The sequence below is a fragment of the Sphaerodactylus townsendi genome, linkage group LG02, assembly GCF_021028975.2.
Source record: "Sphaerodactylus townsendi isolate TG3544 linkage group LG02, MPM_Stown_v2.3, whole genome shotgun sequence".
Classification (NCBI taxonomy): Eukaryota; Metazoa; Chordata; class Lepidosauria; order Squamata; family Sphaerodactylidae; genus Sphaerodactylus; species Sphaerodactylus townsendi.
Genome location: NC_059426.1, coordinates 151,744,347 through 151,767,244, shown reverse-complemented (window position 1 = coordinate 151,767,244; position 22,898 = coordinate 151,744,347). Strand labels below are relative to the sequence as shown.

General features: G+C 43.2%; 1 protein-coding gene and 1 long non-coding RNA gene across 4 annotated transcripts in view; one reads left to right on the top strand and one right to left on the bottom strand.

Annotated features, from left to right (window-relative positions):
* The window catches only part of LOC125426633, a 63,420-nt gene extending 45,506 nt beyond the window's left edge, over positions 1–17,914 (bottom strand). The window contains exon 1 of the long non-coding RNA XR_007243552.1: positions 17,669–17,914. This is a non-coding gene — a long non-coding RNA (uncharacterized LOC125426633). The remainder of the gene's footprint in view (positions 1–17,668) is intronic.
* FOXN3 (forkhead box N3) overlaps positions 1–22,898 on the top strand; it is a 166,295-nt gene that overhangs the window by 32,604 nt on the left and 110,793 nt on the right. For all 3 annotated transcript variants that reach the window (XM_048485180.1, XM_048485179.1, XM_048485178.1), the window contains exon 3: positions 16,288–16,424. In XM_048485180.1, the coding sequence (XP_048341137.1) occupies positions 16,288–16,424 (137 nt within the window). The remainder of the gene's footprint in view (positions 1–16,287; positions 16,425–22,898) is intronic.

Here is a 22,898-nt window from a genome sequence, read left to right as displayed (position 1 = left end):
CTACCTAGTGGTTGACCGGTTCCAGTTATGAAAATCTGCTGGATTTTGGTAATAGGTGTTTGCCCCCGACCCCCCCCCCCCCAGGCAATTGAATGACCAGTCTAGACAAAGATTCTCTTGGTGCTTCAGACCTCACTTTATTTAAAATCTAATTATATTAGCAGCAGTGGCGTAGTGGTTAAGAGCAGGTGCATTCTAATCTGGAGGAACCGGGTTTGATTCCCCACTCTGGCGCTTGTGCTGTGGAGGTTTATCTGGGGGATTCAGATTAGCCTGTGCACTCCGACACACACCAGCTGTGTGACCTTGGGCGAGTCACAGCTTTTTGGAGCTCTCTCAGCCCCACCCACCACACAGGGTGTTTGTTGTGAAGGGGGAAGGGCAAGGAGAGTGTAAGCCCCTTTGAGTCTCCTACAGGAGAGAAGGTGTGGCCTTCCTGATTCATGATGAGTTCAGTCTCACAATGATCATCTGCTTGCATAAAAATGTGGTGTTAATGTGTTTCCTCTAAAATGTCCAGAATGCCTTGCAGTGTTATCTGCATTTGCACAGTGTACATTCACCATAGTAATGTGCAGCTCAGCCTTCTCCTCTGGATTCTAGTGTGAAGTCCCCTTCTGGCTTTAGGCAGCATGGAAGATGGTACAATGTGGCCACTTCCTGTGCCACTGAGGTAAGGTGAGAAGCCTGAGCTGTGTGGAAAGAGACTACAAGATGGACAGTGCCGGCATGGGGAATGATCTGTACAGGAGATTGTCTGGCTCTGATAATAATGGGACTTCTTTCTGAACATCCACAGGAATGAAAAAACACTATAGGAGAAAACAAAACAGTATGTGGCATGGAGTTTGATAATGGAAATGGTTCTTGGAGTTTGATAATGGAAATGGTTCTTGACCCTCTCCCTTGCTGGACATATCAGGTAAAGGCTAGGGCTAGGCAGTCATCTGTCCAAGATCTAACATTCAGTAGCCTGCATTGAGCAGTAGTGGGTTAGACTAGACCAGGGGTAGGGAACCTGCGGCTCTCCAGATGTTCAGGAACTACAATTCCCATCAGCCCCTACCAGCATGGCCAATTGGCCATGCTGACAGAGGCTGATGGGAATTGTAGTTCCTGAACATCTGGAGAGCCGCAGGTTCCCTACCCCTGGACTAGACGGCCTTCAAGACATTTCCAACTCTGCAATGATATTAATGGCTGCCTTCCAAATTATTTTTTGTAGTTAAACAATAGTTTGTTACCATCAAAATTTCTGGGTGATTTGGGTCACTGGCCCAAGGTTGTAACATCGGGAGTGGGAGACTTTTTGGAAAAGGAAGATGCTGTTTCTCGAACTAATATTGGGATTGTTCTCCACACAAAATTTGTAACCCCCAGCCGTGTTCAGACTGTAATTTAGACTGTTAAACTCCCGAGCTGCTTCGTTTCCTGCTCAGCAACTGATAGTCATTGCCTGCTGTCAACTTGCTGCATTTATTGACTTGTCTGTACCCAATTTAGGATTTAGGCCAGTGATGGCGAACCTATGGCATGAGTGCCAGAGGTGGCAGTCAGACCCCTCTCTGTGGGCACACGTGCACAAAGTTCATCATGTGGGGGGCGGAAAATCACCCCCACAAACACACACATCTAGGCTGGCCTGGGCCGCTGGGCACGACGCCCCGCAGCGAGCAGGGAGGACTCGGCTGGCAGGCCTGGTGCCTGTGCTCCGGGTGGCTGATGCCTAAGGGGGGGCAGAGGAGGTGGAGATACTAGAGAGGCACAGAGCGGTGCACGCGGGACTTGCTGTAGGCTAGAGCAGGCTGGCCCCTGCTTGAGCGGGTGGGGTGGAGGCAGACGGGTGGGGTGGAGGCACTGGAGCAGTGCAGGGCAGAGCAGCAGGTGCACGCAGGACTAAAACCTCAGTATTCAGGTTAAATTGCCGTGTTGGCACTTTGTGATAAATAAGTGGGTTTTGGGTTGCAATATGGGCACTCGGTCTCAAAAAGGTTCGCCATCACTGATTTAGGCCAATGTGTTAAACTCCCGAGCTGCCCTTGATGGGCTTACACTGGTACTTAGTTTAGATGGACTTACACTGGTGCAACACATTAGAATTCAAGAGCATAAAAAGCCAACTGTCAAAATACAAAGAGATGAATGTCAAAGAGGTTAAAGTCCCCAACAGCTCCTGCAACTTCCATAACCACAGCCAGAAGCAGCTCTTGGGAAGACCTTCCATCAATAGGTGTGGGTTTTGGCAAGTGCCAGATGGTGTAGGGCCAGATGGTGTGGTGGTTAAGAGCAGGTGGATCCTAATCTGAAGAACCGGGTTTGATTCCCCACTCTTCCACCTGAGTGGCAGAGGCTTATTTGGTGAACCCGCTGTGTTTCCGGACTCCTAGATTCCTGCTGGGTGACCTTGGGCTAGTCACAGTTCTTTGGAATTCTCTCAGCTCTGCCTACCTCACAAGGTGTCTGTTGTGGGGAGAGGAAGGCAAAGCCACCTTGAGTCTCCTTACAGGAGAGAAGGGTGCGATATAAATCCAAACTCTTCTTCTTCTTCGGATGGGAAAGGAATTGCAGAATTGTAGTGGCAATTGCATGAAATCCTGTCATTGCTCAGACTCCGTAGCAGAATCATGAGCACCCTTGTGCTGAAAACCCAGACCATTATAGTGACTGAATAATGGTGGGAGAACAATGCTGTGAACAGGGAAGGGGGCACTTCATCATGTGATAGCCTCTGTCTGTCAGGAAGGACAGCCTTACCTAGTGTGATTAAATTTACAAAAGGATGCTTGTATCCCACATCAATACTGTCTTGCCTCTTATCCAGGCACTGAAGACTGTACATTCTTGGTCAGCCCTCATGCGTAAATGCTTTTCTATTTGGATAGAAAGGTGGCATAGGGATGTTTATATCTCAGGCTTGCTGCTGTCTTGCGACCTACTTTTTTTTGTTTTGTCTTGAGGAGGCTAAGTGGAGGATCACATTGAGAGAAGGAGAGCGAGAGAGTGCTCTTCAAGCAAAAAACTAGCAGGGAGTAGTTTGGACAGAACTGTTTGTTATATCGATTTATAGCTGGTGATTGTATAGTGGCTAAAAAAACCCGAACTGTAATGCGAGAGGTATTTAGTTTAAATCTCACTGTGCTGTGAGCTTACTCATTCTCTCCAGTTTAGCTCCTTTTCCTGCAATGTAAAAATGATCCTGTCCTACCTTACAGAGTTAGTGTAAGGATTACAGCAAGATGCTATAAGTGCAAATAGTATTGTGTAAATTCCTAATTATAAAATTGAGAGGGGATATTAGGAGAGCATGTTGGGTACAATAATGCTGGAATAAGATCTGAAGACCTGGGTTCAGGTATCTAATCTGCCACGAAACTTCCCTGGTGACTTTGGACCATTTACTCTCTGGCAGTTTAACCTACCTCATAGGTTTGTTGTGAGAGTTACATAAGGATGGGAAAACTGTATACATACTACTATGAGCTCCTTTGGGAAGGGCCTGATACAAATGCTACGGATTACAGGGGGAACATTGCAGCTGACATTCTCCCTGCCTTCAGGCTGAAATGGTGCAATCTATTTTATCATTTCAGAATGTTTGACTCCTCGTTCTGCTAAATGTGCACTGTGGACTTCCTGCACCTATGCAGCAGAAGAAGGTGATGCTTCCTACACCCCCAAAATTTCACTTTTTAAAATGTGGAAGATAAAAAAATTGCCCATCCTCTGTGGACCCCCCCCCCCTATACTTTGATCCAGTTACCCCTGGCTTACAGCAGCTGGATTGGCTTCTAGTCTTGTTCCATTGGCTTCTGTTATAAGGTCTGGACTGCATATCTGAAAGACTGTCTCTTCCTGTAAGAAAGACACATTTTGCATTCCACCTTTGCATCCTGACTCTTTTCTTTGCCACACACCTCCCTCCATCTGACTGGAATACAAGGACTTGGGGTTCTCAGTTCCTACTTGTATTTGATAAAGGGACCTTTAACTCTCGGAAACTTGTATCTCAAAAATCTTGTTGGTCTCTAAGGTGCTACTGGACTTAAGTCTAGCTGTTCTATTGTAGATCAGCAGGGCTACCCCCTGAAACTATCTTCCTGTAAGAGTTTGTGTTCCGACTGTGCACGTCCTGTCAGTTCCTTCTTTCTTCGCTCTCTTGGAGAGAGGTTTGCTCTGTGCCAGGCTATTGTAAGTTGTTGGTTAGCAGTGACTCTATCATTTCATTACTTGTTTCCAGGAGAGCAATAAAACCCCACTGTTCTTGAGGACTTTCAGTCAATTTTAATGTTTACGTTTGCTTCTCTTTTATGCTTTATAGATTGGGCTATTGGTGGTTTTTCTGATAGAACTGTTGGGGGGGGGGTGTTTATAATTGTCATATCTGTGCGTACGCACACTTAGTTAAATCATCTTGGGCCTACTGTTGGGACAGGTGCTATCTATACAGATAAAATAGAATGTGAGTCACATCTGAGCATACCTCCCAAGTAGAAGGAAGGGAGCTTAGAACAGTGATTTATAAACACACGGTAGCCTCCTCAAAGATGTGGTATTTCCATATCTTTCCGGTGAGACTGACTTAATGATGTGATTTCAACATGACACAGAAGGGGCAGAATTATTCTACTTGCTATTGAAGCTGATTTGAAGATCGCAAAATCAGAACAAGTGTTCAAGCAGGGAGGCAGCGAGCACAGTCTTCTGCAAGTAGATGAGTTGGACTCAGAGTGACCCAATTTATTTCATGCAATAATTCTACTGGGTTCATAATAGTTCCAGAGCTCTTCTGTGCCTTCAGACAAGTATAACTCCTCTTAGGATGGTAGTCAACTAGGGCTTTAACTATCAAAGACTATGGAATGTATGTCTGTGACGTGTGTCCTGTGCAGCAATTCAGAAGCTTTTTTCCTAGTTGGCTCTGACAACAAGCTTATGAAATGTCTTAAGGAGGTGGAATTTGAAATGAAAGGCAAGCATTGTTGAGTTATGCATGTGTGCGATGCTTGTTTTCACTGTTGTCTTAAAAAAGAATTCTTTGTTCTTCAGTATAAATGACAGCATGTGTCACCCTAATTCAAGATGTATTGCTGATTTGGATTTTAAAGTTGCCTGGTTTTTAATAAAATAGTTATTTAATGGTTTTCAGAACTCTTGAGCTGTACGTCGAAGCACACATAATATTCCAGTCTGCTAAGAATGCTTGAAAGGGAGTGTAGAGAATCTGCCGGTTGGACGAATGATTATTGGTGATATTGTATGTGAGATTACAGTGGATTTGAAGAGAGAGGAGTGTTTGTGTATTTAATATCAATGTTTTGGCATTTGATTTGTTTTTCTTTAAGAGTTTCCTCTGCAATTGTATTTGTTCAGCATTTCCTAATGCTGAATCCCTATTTTAAAAAATGATATACTATAAGAGCCGTGGTAATGTCAGACTCGTATGGTATATAACCTAAAATACATTCGGTTGGAAATGCATCAAAGTATTATTCCAAGTAAATGTCCTTCTTGAGACAGTAGCCTAAGAGGATGTCAGCTATACTCCTGAAGCAATAGAAATTGTCCAACCAGTGGAGCTGTTCTTTTAAGTATTGTGTGGAAAGTACTTCAAAATGGTAGTGCCAGATGGTGTGATTGCTCATCATTTATTTATCTGGATTGTTTCTGTGCCCCCTTGCCATCCGACTTCTATTTGTCAATATCACATTAAAATTGTGTGCTTCCTAGCCGCCCATTGCATACCATGAAGGCCAGTTTCTGATGCTGTACTTTAAAAGTTCAAAATAGCACGAAGGACTCAATACAACGTCTTTAAAAAAATGCTGACCAAACAGAACTTTAGAACTAGTAGAAATCAGATTTGATATGTTATTGCAAGATGGAAGTGGTGGGTCATACCCAAGTTGTTGACTCCTTTCTTCTGGTATAAGCAAGACTCTTTCTACTGGAGGCGGAGGACATCTTGATGGCCGTTTCCCAACCCATTCTCAGGGAGGCAGACTCTTTCTCCATCTTCTTCCTCTCAGGTTGGGAACAGGATTGGAAGGTAGAGTAGGTGAAGTATGCTCTGAAGTCTCAACAGACTGCTGGTGCCCATGAAGTTCCACCTCATGGATTTTCAAGGCTTTCCCATCCAAGGTCTCCCATCCAAGCACTCATCCTGCTTAGCTTCTGAGCTCTGACAAGATCAAGCTAGTCTGGGCTCTTAGAGCTGCTTCAGGAAGGGAAAGGGATTGGCTGAAATTCAAGTGAGGAAGTGATTCCTGGCAGGGAAGCGCATTTGGCTCTGTGTCTTTGAGAATGCATAGGACAAAGTTGTCTTTTCAAAGTGAATGTTCCTCATTGCTCAAGTTGCCTTTATGTGTGTGGCAAAGCCTCTCTGCCCTCAGCAACCCCTAGGCCACTGCACTGCTGATTCAACAAGACATAAATGGTCACAGTAGGATCAATTTGTTAAATTCCTTCTCTGTGACCTGCTTATTTCCTGGAGCACAGGCAGTACCAGGTTAGAGATCTGTGGGAATAGTAGCACATGCAAGTGCAGGAAGCAGCTAAATCCATGCTGTTAAATTCATTTTTTAAAAAGTCCCCCACCCCCAATCCTTTCCATCATTGAAAAGCAGCTACATTATTTAAGCCAGTGTTCCTTCCCCAAAGTGCATTTTTGAGAGATTATTGCATGCCTCAGGTGCACCAAAAAGCTGAAAGCAACATTTCTTTAAGCATTCAAGAACTGCAATTTCCTCTGTGGTGCATTGCTTGGAAAGTATAATTTGATACAAAATGGACATTTTTATAAAGATAGCAGCAAAACTGCACTGTTGTTGCATTTATCATGACATTATTATTGGGGTGGGCTGTGGCGGTGCGGGGGGGGGGAGGAGAGAAGAGAAGAGTTATTTAAAAACCTTGAAAACAACACAGAGACAGAAAAGTACATCCATAATTCAAACCGGCAGCCCTAGATGGAAATTCAGTTGCTGAAATAATACGTATCAGATAATAGGCTTTTGGCCTATTAATGTCTCCCTGCCCCCGTCTCTGGTTTCTTGGATTGGGTGTGCCAATAAGATTAGTTTTATGGCAGCTGTGATTGAGTCAGTTCCATTAGGAAAAGGAGGAGCCACAAAACTGGTACTCTTTTAAAATCTCAGGAGGGTGAATGAACTTTGCTGGTGGATTCATGTTCTCATGGCAACCTTTTTAATGTGCTCCCATCACCAGATGCATGGCCAAAACCTTCACAGTTGAATGCCTGAAGTCAATGGGAGACCAAAACAGTTAGCCTCTCTGAATTATCCGTCTGCCTTCCCTTTTTTATAATATGATGTATATTTCAGGTTTACGAGCACCCAAGTGAGAACATTTTGGATTCTCTGATTGCAAAGTGAGTCAATAGGTCCAGTGAAGCTTTGTCTGTCTGAATGAGTGGTTTGTGAGGCAGTATCGGCAACATTCAAAAGTTCCTTGGTTTTGTGACATGAAATACTGGAGGGACGGAAGAGAGCATGAATTAAAAAGGTGAAATTTGTGATACGTATTCTGTTTGTTTTGTGTTCCTGGGGACTATATTAGCACCTATCGGCAGGACTGAACTCTGTATTTATTAGCATGGGATTTTTAAAAAATGCTTTTAGGCCCTGCTCCTAGCAGGTGAGCCATAATGGTTAGTGTGTCTAGCTAGGACTCCCACTTTGCCATGGAAGTTTACCAAGTGACCCTGGGCCCACCACAGTTTCTCAGCCTAACCTGCCCTCAGAAGTTGATTATTGAGAGAATAGTGTGTGTGTATGGGGGTGGGTGGTGGGTGGGTAGAGAACTATATGAAAAGCTGATTTGGGTTGCAATCACAGAGAAAAGCAGGAGATATATATAAAATAAACATAGTAAAACAAGCACCACAGTTAAAAGAAATCTGCACCTTGTGGAGCCTGCATTTTTAAAACAGCATTTGGAATGTGCTTTTGGAAGCAGTGGAAAGAGTGAACATGCTTTTTCCTACTTAAATTACTAGCGATGATCTGGTTTGTGGATGATGATCTGGGACTGAAAGAGACTGGCTTGCCGCAAACTTCTCAAGTGCATGTCAGGAATAGGGCTCGAGATGTGTTATCCAAGGCCGTTTCCGCATGGGCAAAAATAGCCAGTAAAATGATGGTAAAAACAGCATCATGGGTGTAGACTTTGCACGGCTGACGCTGCAGAAACAACGATGCAGCGATGCAGGCATGCTCCAGTGGCCCCACAATGGTCTATTCGAAAATCACTAAGCTGGCGAATCTTTTCAACAGCGGCACCCTGCAGCCGGCGTTGTGCGAAGCGCTCGCCAGGAATCGGTGCCGCAGAGCCCTCCCCCCTCAATGGCGGCCCACACTGGCCATCCTGGTGTCGAATGCCCCTGACATCTACCCTAGGGAAAAAAGAACGTCATTTGCGAAGCACCGCCATGTGCAGCGCCGCTGTTCAGCCAATGCGCTACCTGTCCACAGAGTGGCTGGCCATGTGAATGCTCCATTGCTGCAGTGTTGCCAATAACACCGACTTTGTTACAACATTGTAATTGGTTGTGCAGAAATGGCCCAATCTGCTTACTAGTAGTGTGTTTCTCTTCTGACGAAAGAGATAAATCAAGACTGCCATCCTTCTTTTGATCTTCTTTGTTTCAAATCTGTTCAAGCTAATTCAATTATAATTTATATATTCATATGTATAGATCATATAAGTATTACCTTTACATATTGTATATTATGATATGCTGATCTGATTGTATAGAATTTAATGAGCTTATTGTTATGATTGAAATGATTAATAAATAATAATAATTATTATTTTAAAAAAAGACTGCCATGCTGTCTGCCGTAACTGGAGAAATCTTGGGATTATCATTAATGTGAGGAAAGGCTAGTTTGATGTGCTCAGAGGCACTTTTCTAGTGATTGGCTAGGTATTTTAAACAGTTTCAACAATAGATGGAGGTCTGTACAATCATAGGACTTCACCAGTGCTAGACCCAACCCAACAAGACTTGGTTGTTCTGTTCAAAAATTGCATGGATTTCTGAAACTGAGCACTCGTTTTCCTGGCCACACTTATAGTAAAGGAGTTTTCTATTAAAAGATTTAAACTGAAATCATGATAAAATGCTAGCTAGGAGGGTGAAAATGCGGTCGGTGACCATGCTGAAAGGTTGGTTGACAACATATTCAGGAATCCAGTAAAACGGTATTTTTACACATGTGCTTGAAAAATGTCCTGAGTAGCATGCAGGAATTTGGCCTTCCAGGATCTCTTTATATGTATGTTACAGTTCTTGCTAGCTGCTCAGAGACTGACTCCTGCTGTACCCATCTCTTGCAAAACAATAGTTCTACTGTTGTTCCTCTTGAGGTAAAATTAGGGGGTACCTCTTATAGGCTTTAGAATTCATTAGGTGTCAACTTGCTTTCAAGACAACAGACTGAACTGAGAGCAAGTATGCCCCCTCTCTCCCACTGCAGCAGGCCCGGAGCAGCTTACAACATAATTATACAATAAAATTGCATGAAATGCCATATAAAATAGTAATAAAATTCATAATATAATAAACAATATACAGATGGCACTAAAATTTTAAGGACAGAACAACTTATCCCCCTCCCCCCCCAATTCGATAAAAGAAGAAGGGGGGGGGAGACCAGTTGCTGCCCTCAACTATAGCCCTGGCGGAATAGCTCTGTCTTGCAGGCTCTATGGAGTTGTGATCAGTCCTACAGGGATCTGGCCTCATTTGACAGAGTGTTCCACCAGGCTGAAGCCAGGGTCGAAAGGGCGTTGGTTGAGGACAGCTGGATACTTTTCAGGCAAGGGACCACCAGCAAGTTGTTATTGATGGAGCATAAAGTTCTCCTGGGGACATATTGGCAGAGGTGGCTTCACAAATATACTACTCCCAGAACATTAAATGCTTTAAATCAGTGGTTCTCAACCTGGGAGACCCCCCCCTTTGGGGGTCGAACAACCCTTTCACAGGGGTCGCCTAAGACTCTCTGCATCAGTGTTCTCCATCTGTAAAACGGATAAATGTTAGGGTTGGGGAACTGCATTAAAGGGTTGCGGAATTAGGAACCACTGCTTGAAATGTTAGAACTAAACTCTTGAAATGGATCTGGTACTCCCCTGGAGCCAGTGCAGCCCCCCAGAGCACTAGTCAAACAATTGGCCCTCCATGGTTCTCAGTTAGGATCCACTTGGCAGCAATTTGAACCAGTTGGGGCTTCCAGATCAGGAACAAGGGCAACCCTGTGTAGAGGGCTTCCTGTATGAATCTTAATTGGGTCTCTACTGCAGTCAGTACAGTGGAGCTAGAATTTTTGGGGTAAGCAGTCTGTTAATAGTTAAATTTAAATAACTAATGGAGTATTCTCTCCCTAAATCAGGGTGCTAACTCACCATGCTCCAGAAGTCAGTGGAGAGCATAGCAAATGAATATGAATATCGGAACCTTCAACAGCGTTCACTGTTTGGCCTCAGGCTGATGTGCGCTGGAGTAAGAATATGGGGTGCCACAAAAACACAATAGTACCCCAATATTCATCTGTGAAATGTTAGCAGCTATGCTTATATGCTGCATTTCAGTGATTTGAATGTATCAAGTCCATAAAGTGCATGTAACTTTCTAACAATATAACGTTTAATGCTCATGAATAACTTACTATGGTTTGCATGTGCGGTAACTGCATGGCAAACTGGTCAGTTGCATTGTCCTTCAGAATAGTAATCAGAGCTTTGTCGATCCCCATACCTCCTTGGGGCTCAGAAGCTTAGATTTTCTTTAGCATTAGACCAAATGATGCGGGTGACAGGCCTACCAAGTTATTTTTTATCTTTACACACACAATATACTGTGATAAGTTACCGTGAGTGAAATGGCTATCTTACCAATTGAAACCTCATGGAAGTTGGATGTGAGAGGTGTTTTTAGGAGGTATTGACATTACAAACAAGACAGAGCTCAATGAGATGTGAGCATTTCCTTCTATCTCTCTTCTTCATTTCCAAACTGTCACTCCTTCTCCCCTTCCTCCCAAGGGCACCTTTCAGTTTTGCTGTGGAGTAAGGGACCTCAGAAATCTTGCAAGCTATCTCAGCAACAATTTGGATTGCCTAAGCAACTACAGTTATATTGCCTGAGGTCTCCTAAGTAATGCAAAATGGATATCTAAATCTTACAAGGCAATCTTATGAACTTTTGGCCATTTAAAACTTTTGTTTTATTTACTTGTTCCCTACCTTTCTTCCCAGTGGGGGACCTGAAGCAACATACATCATTTCCTCCCCTCCATTTTATCTTGCAACAACCCTGTGAAATAGATTAGGTTGAAAGTGCATGTTTATTTCCCTTATCCTTTTCTTGCTATGACTTTCCCCCTCTAAACCTTAGGGTTCCCCTGAGTTTGCAGAAGCATTTTTCAGTCTGTACCGGGCCTGATTGTCACAGATTTTTATTTTTTTAATTTTTTTTATCTACAGGCTGGGACTGTCTCCAGAATTAGATGTAGGGTAATAATGTTTTTATGGGCTAGTCGTGTCAGGCAGTTTGGAGCAGATATAGAGGAGGGATTTAATACCATATTTTCTTTAATAGAAACAGAGTGAAACAAATGGATAAATGGCTATATCTCATCTTGAGAGGAAACGTGGTCAAGGAGTTTGAAACAATCCATTGCCGAAATTATCAGGGAGTTGTTAATCCACTCCACAGTCACTTGTTGCCTTGGAGACAAATGTTATCAAAGGGCTTTTTTCTTCCTGGCTTTTGATTAGAAACGCTATTGACTTCTGGCTTTAGAGAGTTGGTGGAGTAACATGCCAAATGCTGGAAGATGGAAATTTATCTCTAAGTGATTGGTCTGAATTCTGTTGATTTGGAAACTTCATGCAAGAAGCTTTTCACACCTTTTCACACCAACTTTAAAATCAATCCTTTAGAATTTCTTGACTCAGTAATTTGTTTGGTGCAATAAGGATACTTCAGCCTGGGACTTCATTCTGGATATTCTGACGTGTCTTTTATGAGGAAGTCATGACCACGAGAATTCCTTTTTTGTTTCGTTAAAATAGGAAGCTCTGTCATGTGATCAACCCTTTGTGATGCGTGCATATTTTCTCCTACCTTTGAGCAGTGTGGAAAAAGCACTGGATTCAACTCATTTCAAAAGTGTTCTCAATAACAGAATTCAATCACGTGTGATTTGTTATGAAAATTATTCACAGTAATTAGAAGCAGGAACATGTTGAGTAATTTCAGATGTGGTTGATGTTTTGGTGATGTTTTACAGCAAGGGTCTTCAAACTATGGCCCTCCAGATGTTCATGGACTACAATTCCCATCAGCCCCTGCCAGCATGGCCAAGTGGCAGGGCTGATGGGAATTGTAGTTCATGAACATCTGGGGGGCCATAGTTTGAAGACCCCTGTTCCCACAGTATCTGTAAAAATACAGCACAGGTTTAAGATTGTCAATGAAGAAGTTGTTAAAGGTTTTCTATTCCTTGGCTCCATCACCAGCCAAAGGGAGACTGCAACCAAGCAATCATAAGAACATAAGAACAATAGAACTAGCCTGCTGGATCAGACCAAAGTCCACCTTGTCCAGCATTCTGCTACTCGCAGTGGCCCACCAGGTGCCTTTGGGAGCTCACATGCAGGATGTGAAAGCAATGGCCTTCTGCTGCTGCTGCTGCTCCTGAGCACCTGGTCTGCTAAGGCATTTGCAATCTGAGATCAAGGAGGATCAAGATTGGTAGCCATAGATTGACTTCTCCTCCATAAATCTGTCCAAGCCCTTTTTAAAGATATCCAGGTTAGTGGCTATCACCACCTCCTGTGGCAGCATATTCCAAACACCAATCACACGTTGCGTGAAGAAGTGTTTCCTTTTGTTAGTTCTAATTCTTCCCCCAAGCATTTTCAGTGAATGCCCCCTGGTTCTAGTATTGTGAGAAAGAGAGAAAAATTTCTCTCTGTCCACATTTTCTACCCCATGCATAATTTTATAGACTTCAATCATATCCCCCCTCAGACGTCTCCTCTCCAAACTAAAGAGTCCCAAACGCTGCAGCCTCTCCTCATAAGGAAGGTGCTCCAATCCTTCAATCATCCTCGTTGCCCTTCTCTGCACTTTTTCTATCTCTTCGATATCCTTTTTGAGATGTGGCGACCAGAACTGAACACAGTACTCAGAGGGCGGTTGCACCACTGCTTTATATAAGGGCATGACAATCCTTGCAGTTTTATTATCAACTCCTTTCCTAATTATCCCCAGCATAGAGTTTGCCTTTTTCACAGATGCCGTGCATTGAGTTGACATTCCCATGGAACTATCAACTAAGACGCCCAAATCCCTTTCCTGGTCTGTGACTGATAGCACTGACCCCTGTGGCGTGTATGTGAAGTTTGGATTTTTTGCCCCTATGTGCATCACTTTACATTTAGCTACATTGAACTGCATTAGCCATTTCTTAGCCCACTCACCTAATTTATCAAGGTCCGCTTGGAGCTCTTTGCAATCCTTTGTGGTTCTTACCACCCTACATAATTTGGTATCATCTGCAAACTTGGCCACCACACTACCCACCCCTACTTCCAGGTCATTTATGAATAAGTTAAAGAGCACTGGTCCCAAAACGGATCCTTGGGGGACACCACTCCCTACATCTCTCCATTGTGAGAACTTCCCATTTATACCCACCCTTTGTTTCCTGTTCCTCAACCAGTTTTTAATCCATAGGAGGACTTCCCCTCTTATTCCTTCATTGCTGAGTTTTCTCAACAGTCTCTGGTGGAGATTGATGGCAATCTCAGATGGAGATTGAGGCTGGGAAGGGCAGCCATAAAGGAACTAAGAAAGATCTTTTGGGGTAATGATGTGTTGCTGATGACCAAGATAATTCATACCATAATAATCCATGTTACTATGTGTGAGTGTGAAAACTGGATAGCGAAGACAGCTGATTCATTTGAAACGTGATGTTGGAGGAGAGTTTTGTGGATACCACAGATCAGACAAGAGACAAATAAGAAAATTGAAATCAAAACAAGCCTGAATTCTCCATAGAAACTAAAATGACTCAACTGAGGCTATTGTAGTCTGGTCAAATTATCAGAAGACAAAAGTCACTGGAAAAGACAATAACAGTAGGAAAAATGGATGGGAACAGGAAAAGAGAAAAATCTCAAATGAGATGGGCTGACTCAGGCCTGTTCCACACAGGCCCCCGCAGTGGCTGAACACCGGCATATATGATGCTGTTGTGGCCCCGGGGCCATTCGCACACTGAGGTGCGAGCGGCCCCAGACCAGCTGCGGCCCACGGAGGTGCCTCCATTTCATTTCCTCACACTTACCATCTCTCCATGTAGAGCTCTGCAGGGCCAAGGAGACACGCCTATGCTGCCTTCTGACGCCAGAGGGGTCAAAGGGCAGCTTGGACATGTCTCCTCCCTGCAGAGCTTCGCAGGGGGAGAAGGTAAGTGTGGGGAAAACAGGAAGTGCCGCTGCCGTTTGCATGGCACTGGCTGGGAAATGCTGTTTCCCAAAAGGAAAACAGCATTTCCCCACAAGTTTCCGGGAAAAAGCATGGCGCTGCCTAGATGCAGAGACAGCAGCTATGCGAACAGTGCCCCAGAATGGTGTTTTTACCGTTCCAGGGATGCTGTTTTTGGCCTGTGCGGAGTGGGCACTCATCACGGAAGCCATGTCCTCCAGTTGGAGCAAAGCCATATACGATGGGCCATATTGGAGTTCATTATTTGATAGGGTCTTTGTGAGTTGGCCAAAGGTACAGTCAATCACATGGAGTGGTAAGAACATTTCTTATCCCTCTTAATTGTATGCAGGAGCTACTTTAAGGGGCCCTAACATACTTGCTGGTAATTCGGAAGTAGCTTGCTATGCATGGTAGAATGGAAGTCAGCAGACCTAGTGAGCCCTGAGAGTGTGTGAATCCTGCTCACTGTGCTGGTGTAATACTTCCCTCCCTCGTGGCAGCATGGGTTGCAAAGATCCACAGCAGAAAATAATACCATTCAGTGGTTGTGTAGGAGCCTGCCATTGTGTGATGACCAGTTGAAGCAGTTACAACACACTTTCTTTGGGGGAAAAGGACACTAGGGATTGGTAATTCCTTTGCCAAGCATTGTTTTAGCTGCTGTCTCTGGTCCCAGCAGACGTAATAGTTACATGGTACCATGTGGGCCAGGTAGGCTCTAACTTCCAGGCATGCCCGTGTCTTGCTGAAGCTTGGTTCCAGGGCCCCAGCCAGTCTTTTCATAGTGTCAAGAAGAACCTTTGGTGATTGAATGTAGAGTTTAGTTGTATCGTGTTCTGGTTGGCTATCTTGTTCTGGAAATGTCTGCTTCTTGGCCAGATGTAATTGTCCATTCAAGGTAATACAGAGAACAGTCCTCTGAATGTCAGCATGACTGACATTATTTGGCAAAAGCTTACCTGTGGTATTCAGGCTAAATTCCATTATGGTTATCTAAGTTCAGAAGCAGTAAACCTCTGAATACCAGTGCCAGGAGACAACATCAGGGCCTTAACCTCTCCGCTGTGTTGTTGGCCCTCCGGAATAACTAGTTGGCCACTGTATAGGAGAAGGTGCTGGACTAGATCAACCACTGGTCTCATTCAGCACGACAACTCTTATGTTCTTATGATTCTTTCTGCCTAGAAGCTTAATGTAACAGACCTCCCAGTTGAGAACCTTTAAAGTGAAGTTTTGTTTTTAGTTGAATTGGGTATAGGAAAAGTTGTTGGGCTAACTTTTTGTGTTAGATCAGCAGTAATATCTTCTTGCTGAAGGCCTTAAGACCCTTTTTTAAAAAAAAATGGTTTGCTATAATGCTTTAAAAAAACCCTCCTGTGTTCTTTTACAATAGCATAACAAAATAGTAGTTTTATTCCCTGTCTGAGAGGTTTATTTATCTTACAAGTGGGCATTGAAGAATAATTATTGTCTTTCAGTGTGGGGTATGAGTGTGTGTGAAAGAGATGGAATTTCCATCTAACTACTGAACCCAAGCTTAGTAACAGCTATTTTCAGATTCCCTTCAATATCCAATCTGCCTCATTTTTTAACCATTAAAAGTGAAATACTGCATCGCCCAATCTAAACTATGTGACAAAGAAACAAAATTTGTTGTTTTCTGAGTTGTCTGAGTACAAAAGACAGATTGTCAATCTTCTAAGAAGTTAGCAGTAGCCTTACTATGTCCCTAACCTTTTTTTTCCCTGCCTCCTTTGCAGAGTATTGGGAAGGGGTCTTTATGGTGTATAGACCCAGAATATAGACAAAATCTTATCCAGGCTTTGAAGAAGACTCCCTATCATCCATATTCTCATGTGTTTAGCACACCTCCAGCGTCTCCTCAGGCATATCAAAGGTAAGAGAATTTGGACATGTTTTTTATTTGGGCTGTTCTTTACATCTCTTTGGAATGATCTTCCAGACGATTACTCTGTAATTTGACTTCAGTTTTATGGGAGTTAAAGTTGTACCGTATTAACGTAGTGTGTTCATTCCTGCTTAATCATATGCGGCATGCCTTGATTCATAGGTGTCAAACTTGCGGCCCTCCAGATGTTATGGAACTGATGATGGGAACTGTAGTCCATAACATCTGGAGGGCCACGAGTTTGACTCCTGTGCTGATGGATGGACACGTGAAGCCCCCTTATTGTCAGACCATCGGTCTAACAAAGTCAGTATTGCCTGCTCAAACTGGCAATCGTTGTTCAAGTAAAGGTCTTTTGCAACACATGCTATTTGGTATTTGAGCCTTGCCATTGGAGATGCCAGTGATTGAACCTGGTATGCAAAGCTTCTGTATGGCAGGGGGTTGGATCGCCCTTAGATTCTCTTCCAACTCTACGATTCTATGTAAGCAAAGCTGATGTTCTACCACTGAGCCACAGCACACATATGCGCATATACACACCAGTTCGCCTAATTCAACACTGTTCAGCTAGGTCAGAGATGGGACGACTGAGTTCAAATTCCTTGCTCAGCCATGGAAACCTAACAGGTGACCTTGGTCTCATCTCAGATCTCTCAGTTGAACCTGCCTTCATAAGGTTGTTGTGAGGTTGAAGTGGAGGAGAGGGGAACAGTGTGAATAGCCACTTTGAGTCCCCAATCAGGGTGAAAAGCAGGATGTAAATAACGTAATAAAATAAGCAGCCAAATTGCTGCATGGTTGACTGGTAGACTGCAGCCTACCTTCTACTCATGCTTACCATAAAAAATTTAAGCCGTTGTGAAAGCATCAAAAAATCCTAAATGATCAGTACTTTATTATTTATTTATTTATTTATTTAATTAATTTCTTAGTTTTTTATACCACCCTATCCCTAAGGGGCTCTGGGCGGTTTACAACATAAAATCCAACACACTATTATAACAGGGAGCAACCAATAAAAACAGTTTACAAGGCTCCAACAATTTAAATTACTAAAATAAATAATAAAATCCCATTTAAAACAGCGGCAATACAATAAAAGGTGCCCAATAAACCTAATATCAGACCCTCCCCTCAGAACAGAAAAAGGGGAGGACGGCGGGCCCCAACGATATAGGTACCGTGAAGTAGAAACAGAAATCTTTTGTTGGACTTGTGGTATTTCTTACCGTGTTTGGTGGGTCTAGCATATTCATTGTAGCTCTTTGGGCTAAGTTGTTGGTACTCCTGTGGATGTGATCCAAAAATTCAACTTCTTGTAGTCCTGGGCAAGAAATCAATCCAGGTGTTCTTCTTTTCCTGCCTTGTGCAAATCTTCAGTGCTCTGAAAGCAGGTTCTTGGTGAGTTGTTGCTGTCTTGTTGCTCCAATGTTTGAGAGACTGCATTGCCAATGTAGCTATAGCGTCTCATGCAAACTCTTGCTTCCAGGTGACTGAAAGCTATTTCTTGTTGTTGTGGTTACCTGCTCTCTGTGAGTATGGTTATACAAGTTGCCAAGGGATGTGTGTGTGCAAGTTGCTGGGTGGGGGGGTGTCACTCGTTTTTCTTGGAGGGAAAAAAGGAAGGGTGACTGGAATGTGTGATTTAAGAAATTCAAATAACAATGACCAGTAATGTAATTGGGAAGGTTTCTTGTCTGTGGCCAACTCAAGGAAACCAAGATGAAAGATAATTATGGTGTATCAGATCAGCTTCATAATCAGCACTAGAGAGTAAAATATCTGGGCTGCAATCCAAACAACACTTTTCTGGGAGAAGTCCCATTGAATAAAATGGGGCTGAGTAGGCCTGCTTATTGGTAGGATTGTTCCCTTGATAAAATTAGGAAAGTTTGCAAGGCCCCTGCTGCTAGTTTGGTGGCGGTAGAAAATTCTATCAAGTCACAGCTGACTTATACTACTCCCGTAGGGTTTTCAAGGCAAGAGGTATTCAGAAGTGGTTATTGTCTTTTCAACAGAAAGATCTCAGGAGATGTGTGAATTAATCTGCCACACCTTCCTGGATTTTCTTTGTGTTTAAATGCTCCACTGGGGTCCTAGTGACTGCTTTTCCCACTTCCAGTTGTCTTTTAGCACTAGAGAATCTTATTTAAGCACATCTTTCATCAAAACCATTATTCCCCTGCACTGTTAAACATCGAACTTTGAAAAAAGAGCTTTTATATTGTCCCGGATGACTGTTAGCAAGACTTACCCTTTTTTTGTAAAGTTGAGCCTTCCATTTTGTTTCCCACGGCAGGCATGGGAAACAAAATGGCAGGTGCAATTTTACGAAAAGGCAAATCTTGCAATCAGCCATCTGGGGCAATATAAATGCTCTTTTTTTCCCTTCAAAATTCAGTGTTTAGCAGTGCAAGGAATAATGGTTTTGACCAAAGAGGTACTCAAATGAGATTCTCTAACACTAAAAGAGGATCGGCACTATTTTCAGCAGTGTAAACAAGCTCTTTCATTTCTGCCACAGACCTCAGGCCACAGTTAGATCTTTATATTTGAAAGTGTTTAGTCATTGCTTGCCTCCGTGTGGGTGAGAGAGTTCTGAGAGAACTGTGACTGGGCCAAGGTCACTCAGCAGGCTTTATATGAAGAAGTGGGGAATTGGACCCAGTTCTCCAGATTACAGCCTACCACTCTTAACCATGACAGTACACTGGCTGCTAGCTTAGAAAAAAAGGGTTAAACAGGTTTGTGGAAGAGAGGTCTGTTTGAGGCTATGAACCATGGTGGATGAATAGGACTTCTGTGTTTAGAGTCCATGTATTTCTGAATGCTACTTGTGGGGTTGGGGGACAAATGGGGGACAAACTAGGGCAAAAGGACAGTCCATTAGTCCATGGACCTTCTAGCTGGCTATTGTAGGAAAGAGGATGCTAGACTAGATGGATCCAGCACAGTGGTTCTCAACCTGTGGGTCACGAACCCTTTGGGGGTCGAACGACCCTTTCACAGGGGTTGCCTAAGACTCTCTGCATCAATGTTCTCCATCTGTAAAATGGATAAATGTTAGGGTTGGGGGTCACTACAATACAAGGAACTGTATTAAAGGGTCGCACCATTAGGAGGGTTGAGAACCACTGATCCAGTAGGACCTCTTTTAGTAAAAACACTGCAGTGCCTAAGGCAATATTAGGCAACAACTATAGTCCAGTAACCTGTTGCATGAAATATATATTTGTGAGTCCCCCCCCCCCCCCGGTCTTCCGATGTGTCTGCTACCAGAACTGTGGGCTGATGGTTGTTAATGTTTGTTTAGGCTTGTGTTATTATTTTGTATGTTTTCTGCCTCAACTATGCATTCTTCTTTTTGCAGCAGCATATACAATACAATTCAGGTAATGTTAATGACGTTCTTGAGCATCTCTGTTTAGCAGCGGCGTTCCGTCGCATGGCCAGACAATCAATCTTCAGGCAGAGATTGGGAGGAACAGCTGGGCTTTCACGGGAGTCGGCTGTATGTCTGCCCTTGCTAGGCGATTAGCGTGATGGTAACCATAGTAACCAGAGCATCTCCATAGCAACGCATAGCTGAGACAGGTGCAGTTGCATCATAAGGCTGTTTGTTGCCTGGCAAAAGGACAGGCCATTAGTACTTAGATATACGCTGTTTCCTTGGTAACAAATAACCCTACATAGCAACTACAGTGGGCTTGAAATATCCCCCCCCCCCCCAAGCTTTTTTGAAAACTGGATTCTACCTGCTTGTATTTGCTTTTCGGTCTAAATCAACAGAATCAGGGCTTTCGGTGTGTGGGCATCTGACTTGAGAAGGTGACTGAGGTATGAGGTGGCACAAATGGAATAAAACAGCAGATGAGACAACTGAATTGTGCACGCTTAAATATTGACATTTAAAATGTCAGTTTTGCCCCTTCTTCCTCTAGTATAGACTTTACAAATTTTGGGCTATCTTCCCCAGCAACAGCCATTCTGCTATAGCTACGTTTAGTATGTCATTTGAAGTTACAGAGCCATGTCGCTATAAGCAAGGGCTCAGGGTGCTGTAGCAACTGTGACATCTTATCCCAGGAATGTGTAACTGCCCTGCATGGAACTCGTTTGACTGCTGGAAACTCCCTTTGTTCAGGGAAGTTTAGGACAGGTTTGGAATTGTCACTCTTTCAGTTGGAGGATGGAAAAAGCTGAGGATAGGACGTGGCTTTGTTTCTTTTCTTCCACACCTGGGAGATACTTTCACGGTCTGCTGCCATTCTTTAGATCAGTGGTTCTCAACCTTCCTAATGCCGCGACCCTTTAATATAGTTCCTCTCGTTGTGGTGACCCCCAACCATAAAATTGGTATATATATAATATAAAAAGACCATTTTTTGATGGTCTTAAGTGACCCCTGTGAAAGGGTCGTTCGACCCCCAAAGGGGTTGCGACCCCCAGGTTGAGAACCACTGCTTTAGATAAAGGGACCTTTACTGGCATAATGGTGGTTCTGATGCTGGTTGAATAACACTAGGCTACCCAACCTAAGGCTGTGGGGTGCCAGATTCAAAGTGGATCCCTTCCATGAATTCACAAAGTGACCTTAGAAAAACATCTCCTCTTCCAGCCTCCATCAGCATAAAGATATCGGTATTATTAGCAGTTCAATGAACATCCTTTTCAGTATTCTTACAGTGCTGTCCTAAGGAATTGACTTCAGTGGACTCAGAAGGGTACAGCTCTCATTACAATGTAGTTTTAGTCATAGAATTGGATTTCTGGCCCCCGCTTGTTCAAACATGAATGGAATAATTTTACAGAATCGGAAGACGATGCAATAAAAACTCATGTGATTTTTAGCTTTAAAAAGGTCACGTTTGTGGTCACCACATTGAACTGTGTCTTAAACACAACTTTTACTTCAAATCAAGAACAAGAGGAATAGAATTGTACCTTTTGAACCAAATTGAGGAGTACCAGAGTCCAAGTGGGGGGAAAAAGAAGTCGGTTGGCTCGAATTCATGAACTTCAAGAAGGTCTCTGTTACAGGTTCTGAGCAGAAAATTTTCTTCATAGCAATAGGAGAAAAATCATAAACACTGCTGAACAAAGGGCCATGTTAGAAAATGGCCACTCTTCTGCCATTTGTCCTTTTCACTGCTCCACAGGCTGTCTGGTCGAGAAGGAATACCGGTATATTGTTATGGTGTATGTATGTATGTACAGTTGCTCTCAAAATAAGCTGAATAAGTGCAGGGTGGTTGTGCTGCTTGAACTGCCAAACTTGATAAAAAGCCCATCCAGGGGTGTGTATATGCATGTGTGTGTGTTTGTCATAACCAACTGATGACAACCCCGTCGGGTTTTCAAGTCAAAAGATAATTCAAAGGTGGTTTGCTGTTACCTGCCTCTGCATAGTGACCCTGATATTCATTGGTGGGTTCCCATCCAAATACTTAACAAGGCCAACCTTGTTTAGTCTTTTAGATATGACAAGATCGAGCTAACCTGGGCTTTCCAGGGATTTCTACTCTGCTAAATGGCTAGGGTAGGATATATCAGTTGCTTGGATTAGTCAGCCATCCCATCGGGATGTGTTAGGCGTGCCAAAACTATTCAGACAAAAATTAATCTAAATTACATATGTCCAAGAATCCTCACACTTTAAATTTGATTGCAGTAACTCAGCCCATGTAGATAGATTTTCCAGAAGTATCTTTTGCATTGGCCTTGGCAAGTTATGGGTGATGGATCTCTGGATGCTTTTTCCGCCTACCCTCTTAAATTTTCCATATGAACATTCTCAACAGTTCTCAAGTATGCAAGAAAGGATCCATTTTAGGAGTTTTTAGAAATTAGCACCAGTTTTATATGCCTTCTCATTTCTTGGCATGTTTTAATGCAGCTCTCCTTGGGCTGCCTTTGAATGTTGCTTGGACTGGTCACCTGTTGCAAAAGATGGCTGCCTAGCTTTTACCTTACTTCACTGCTGAAGGATTTTTGGTTCAGAGTTTAATACAGGTTTTGACCTTTTAAAAATCCCTAAAAATCTTGAACCCTGCTTATTTTTGAGGCTACCCATTCACTTGTAAACCTCCGTGGCTCCTGTGAATCTGAAGCCCTTTCTGTGGCTGATAGTGCACTCAAACAAGATATACAAGAAGGGAGTAGTTTATAAATTCAGCAATAAATTAGCATCCATCAGGGGCTATAGCTGGAGGGATAGGTATAGAAAAAAGAACATATGCTTTGCAAGTGCAAATTCCAAGATTCAATTAATGACACTTGTGATTACAATGAGTCTTGAGTAGCAGGTCTTGAGAAGTCTTTGCCTTCTAGTGTGGGTAGGTTTTAATTTTGAGTCAGGCTTCAGTCTTTTGTGCATTGGTGGACAATATTAGGTGGACAAATGCCCATAGTTGCTGGTTGCTGGTTTGGTTGATATTAAAGTAATTACTCCCTGAATTG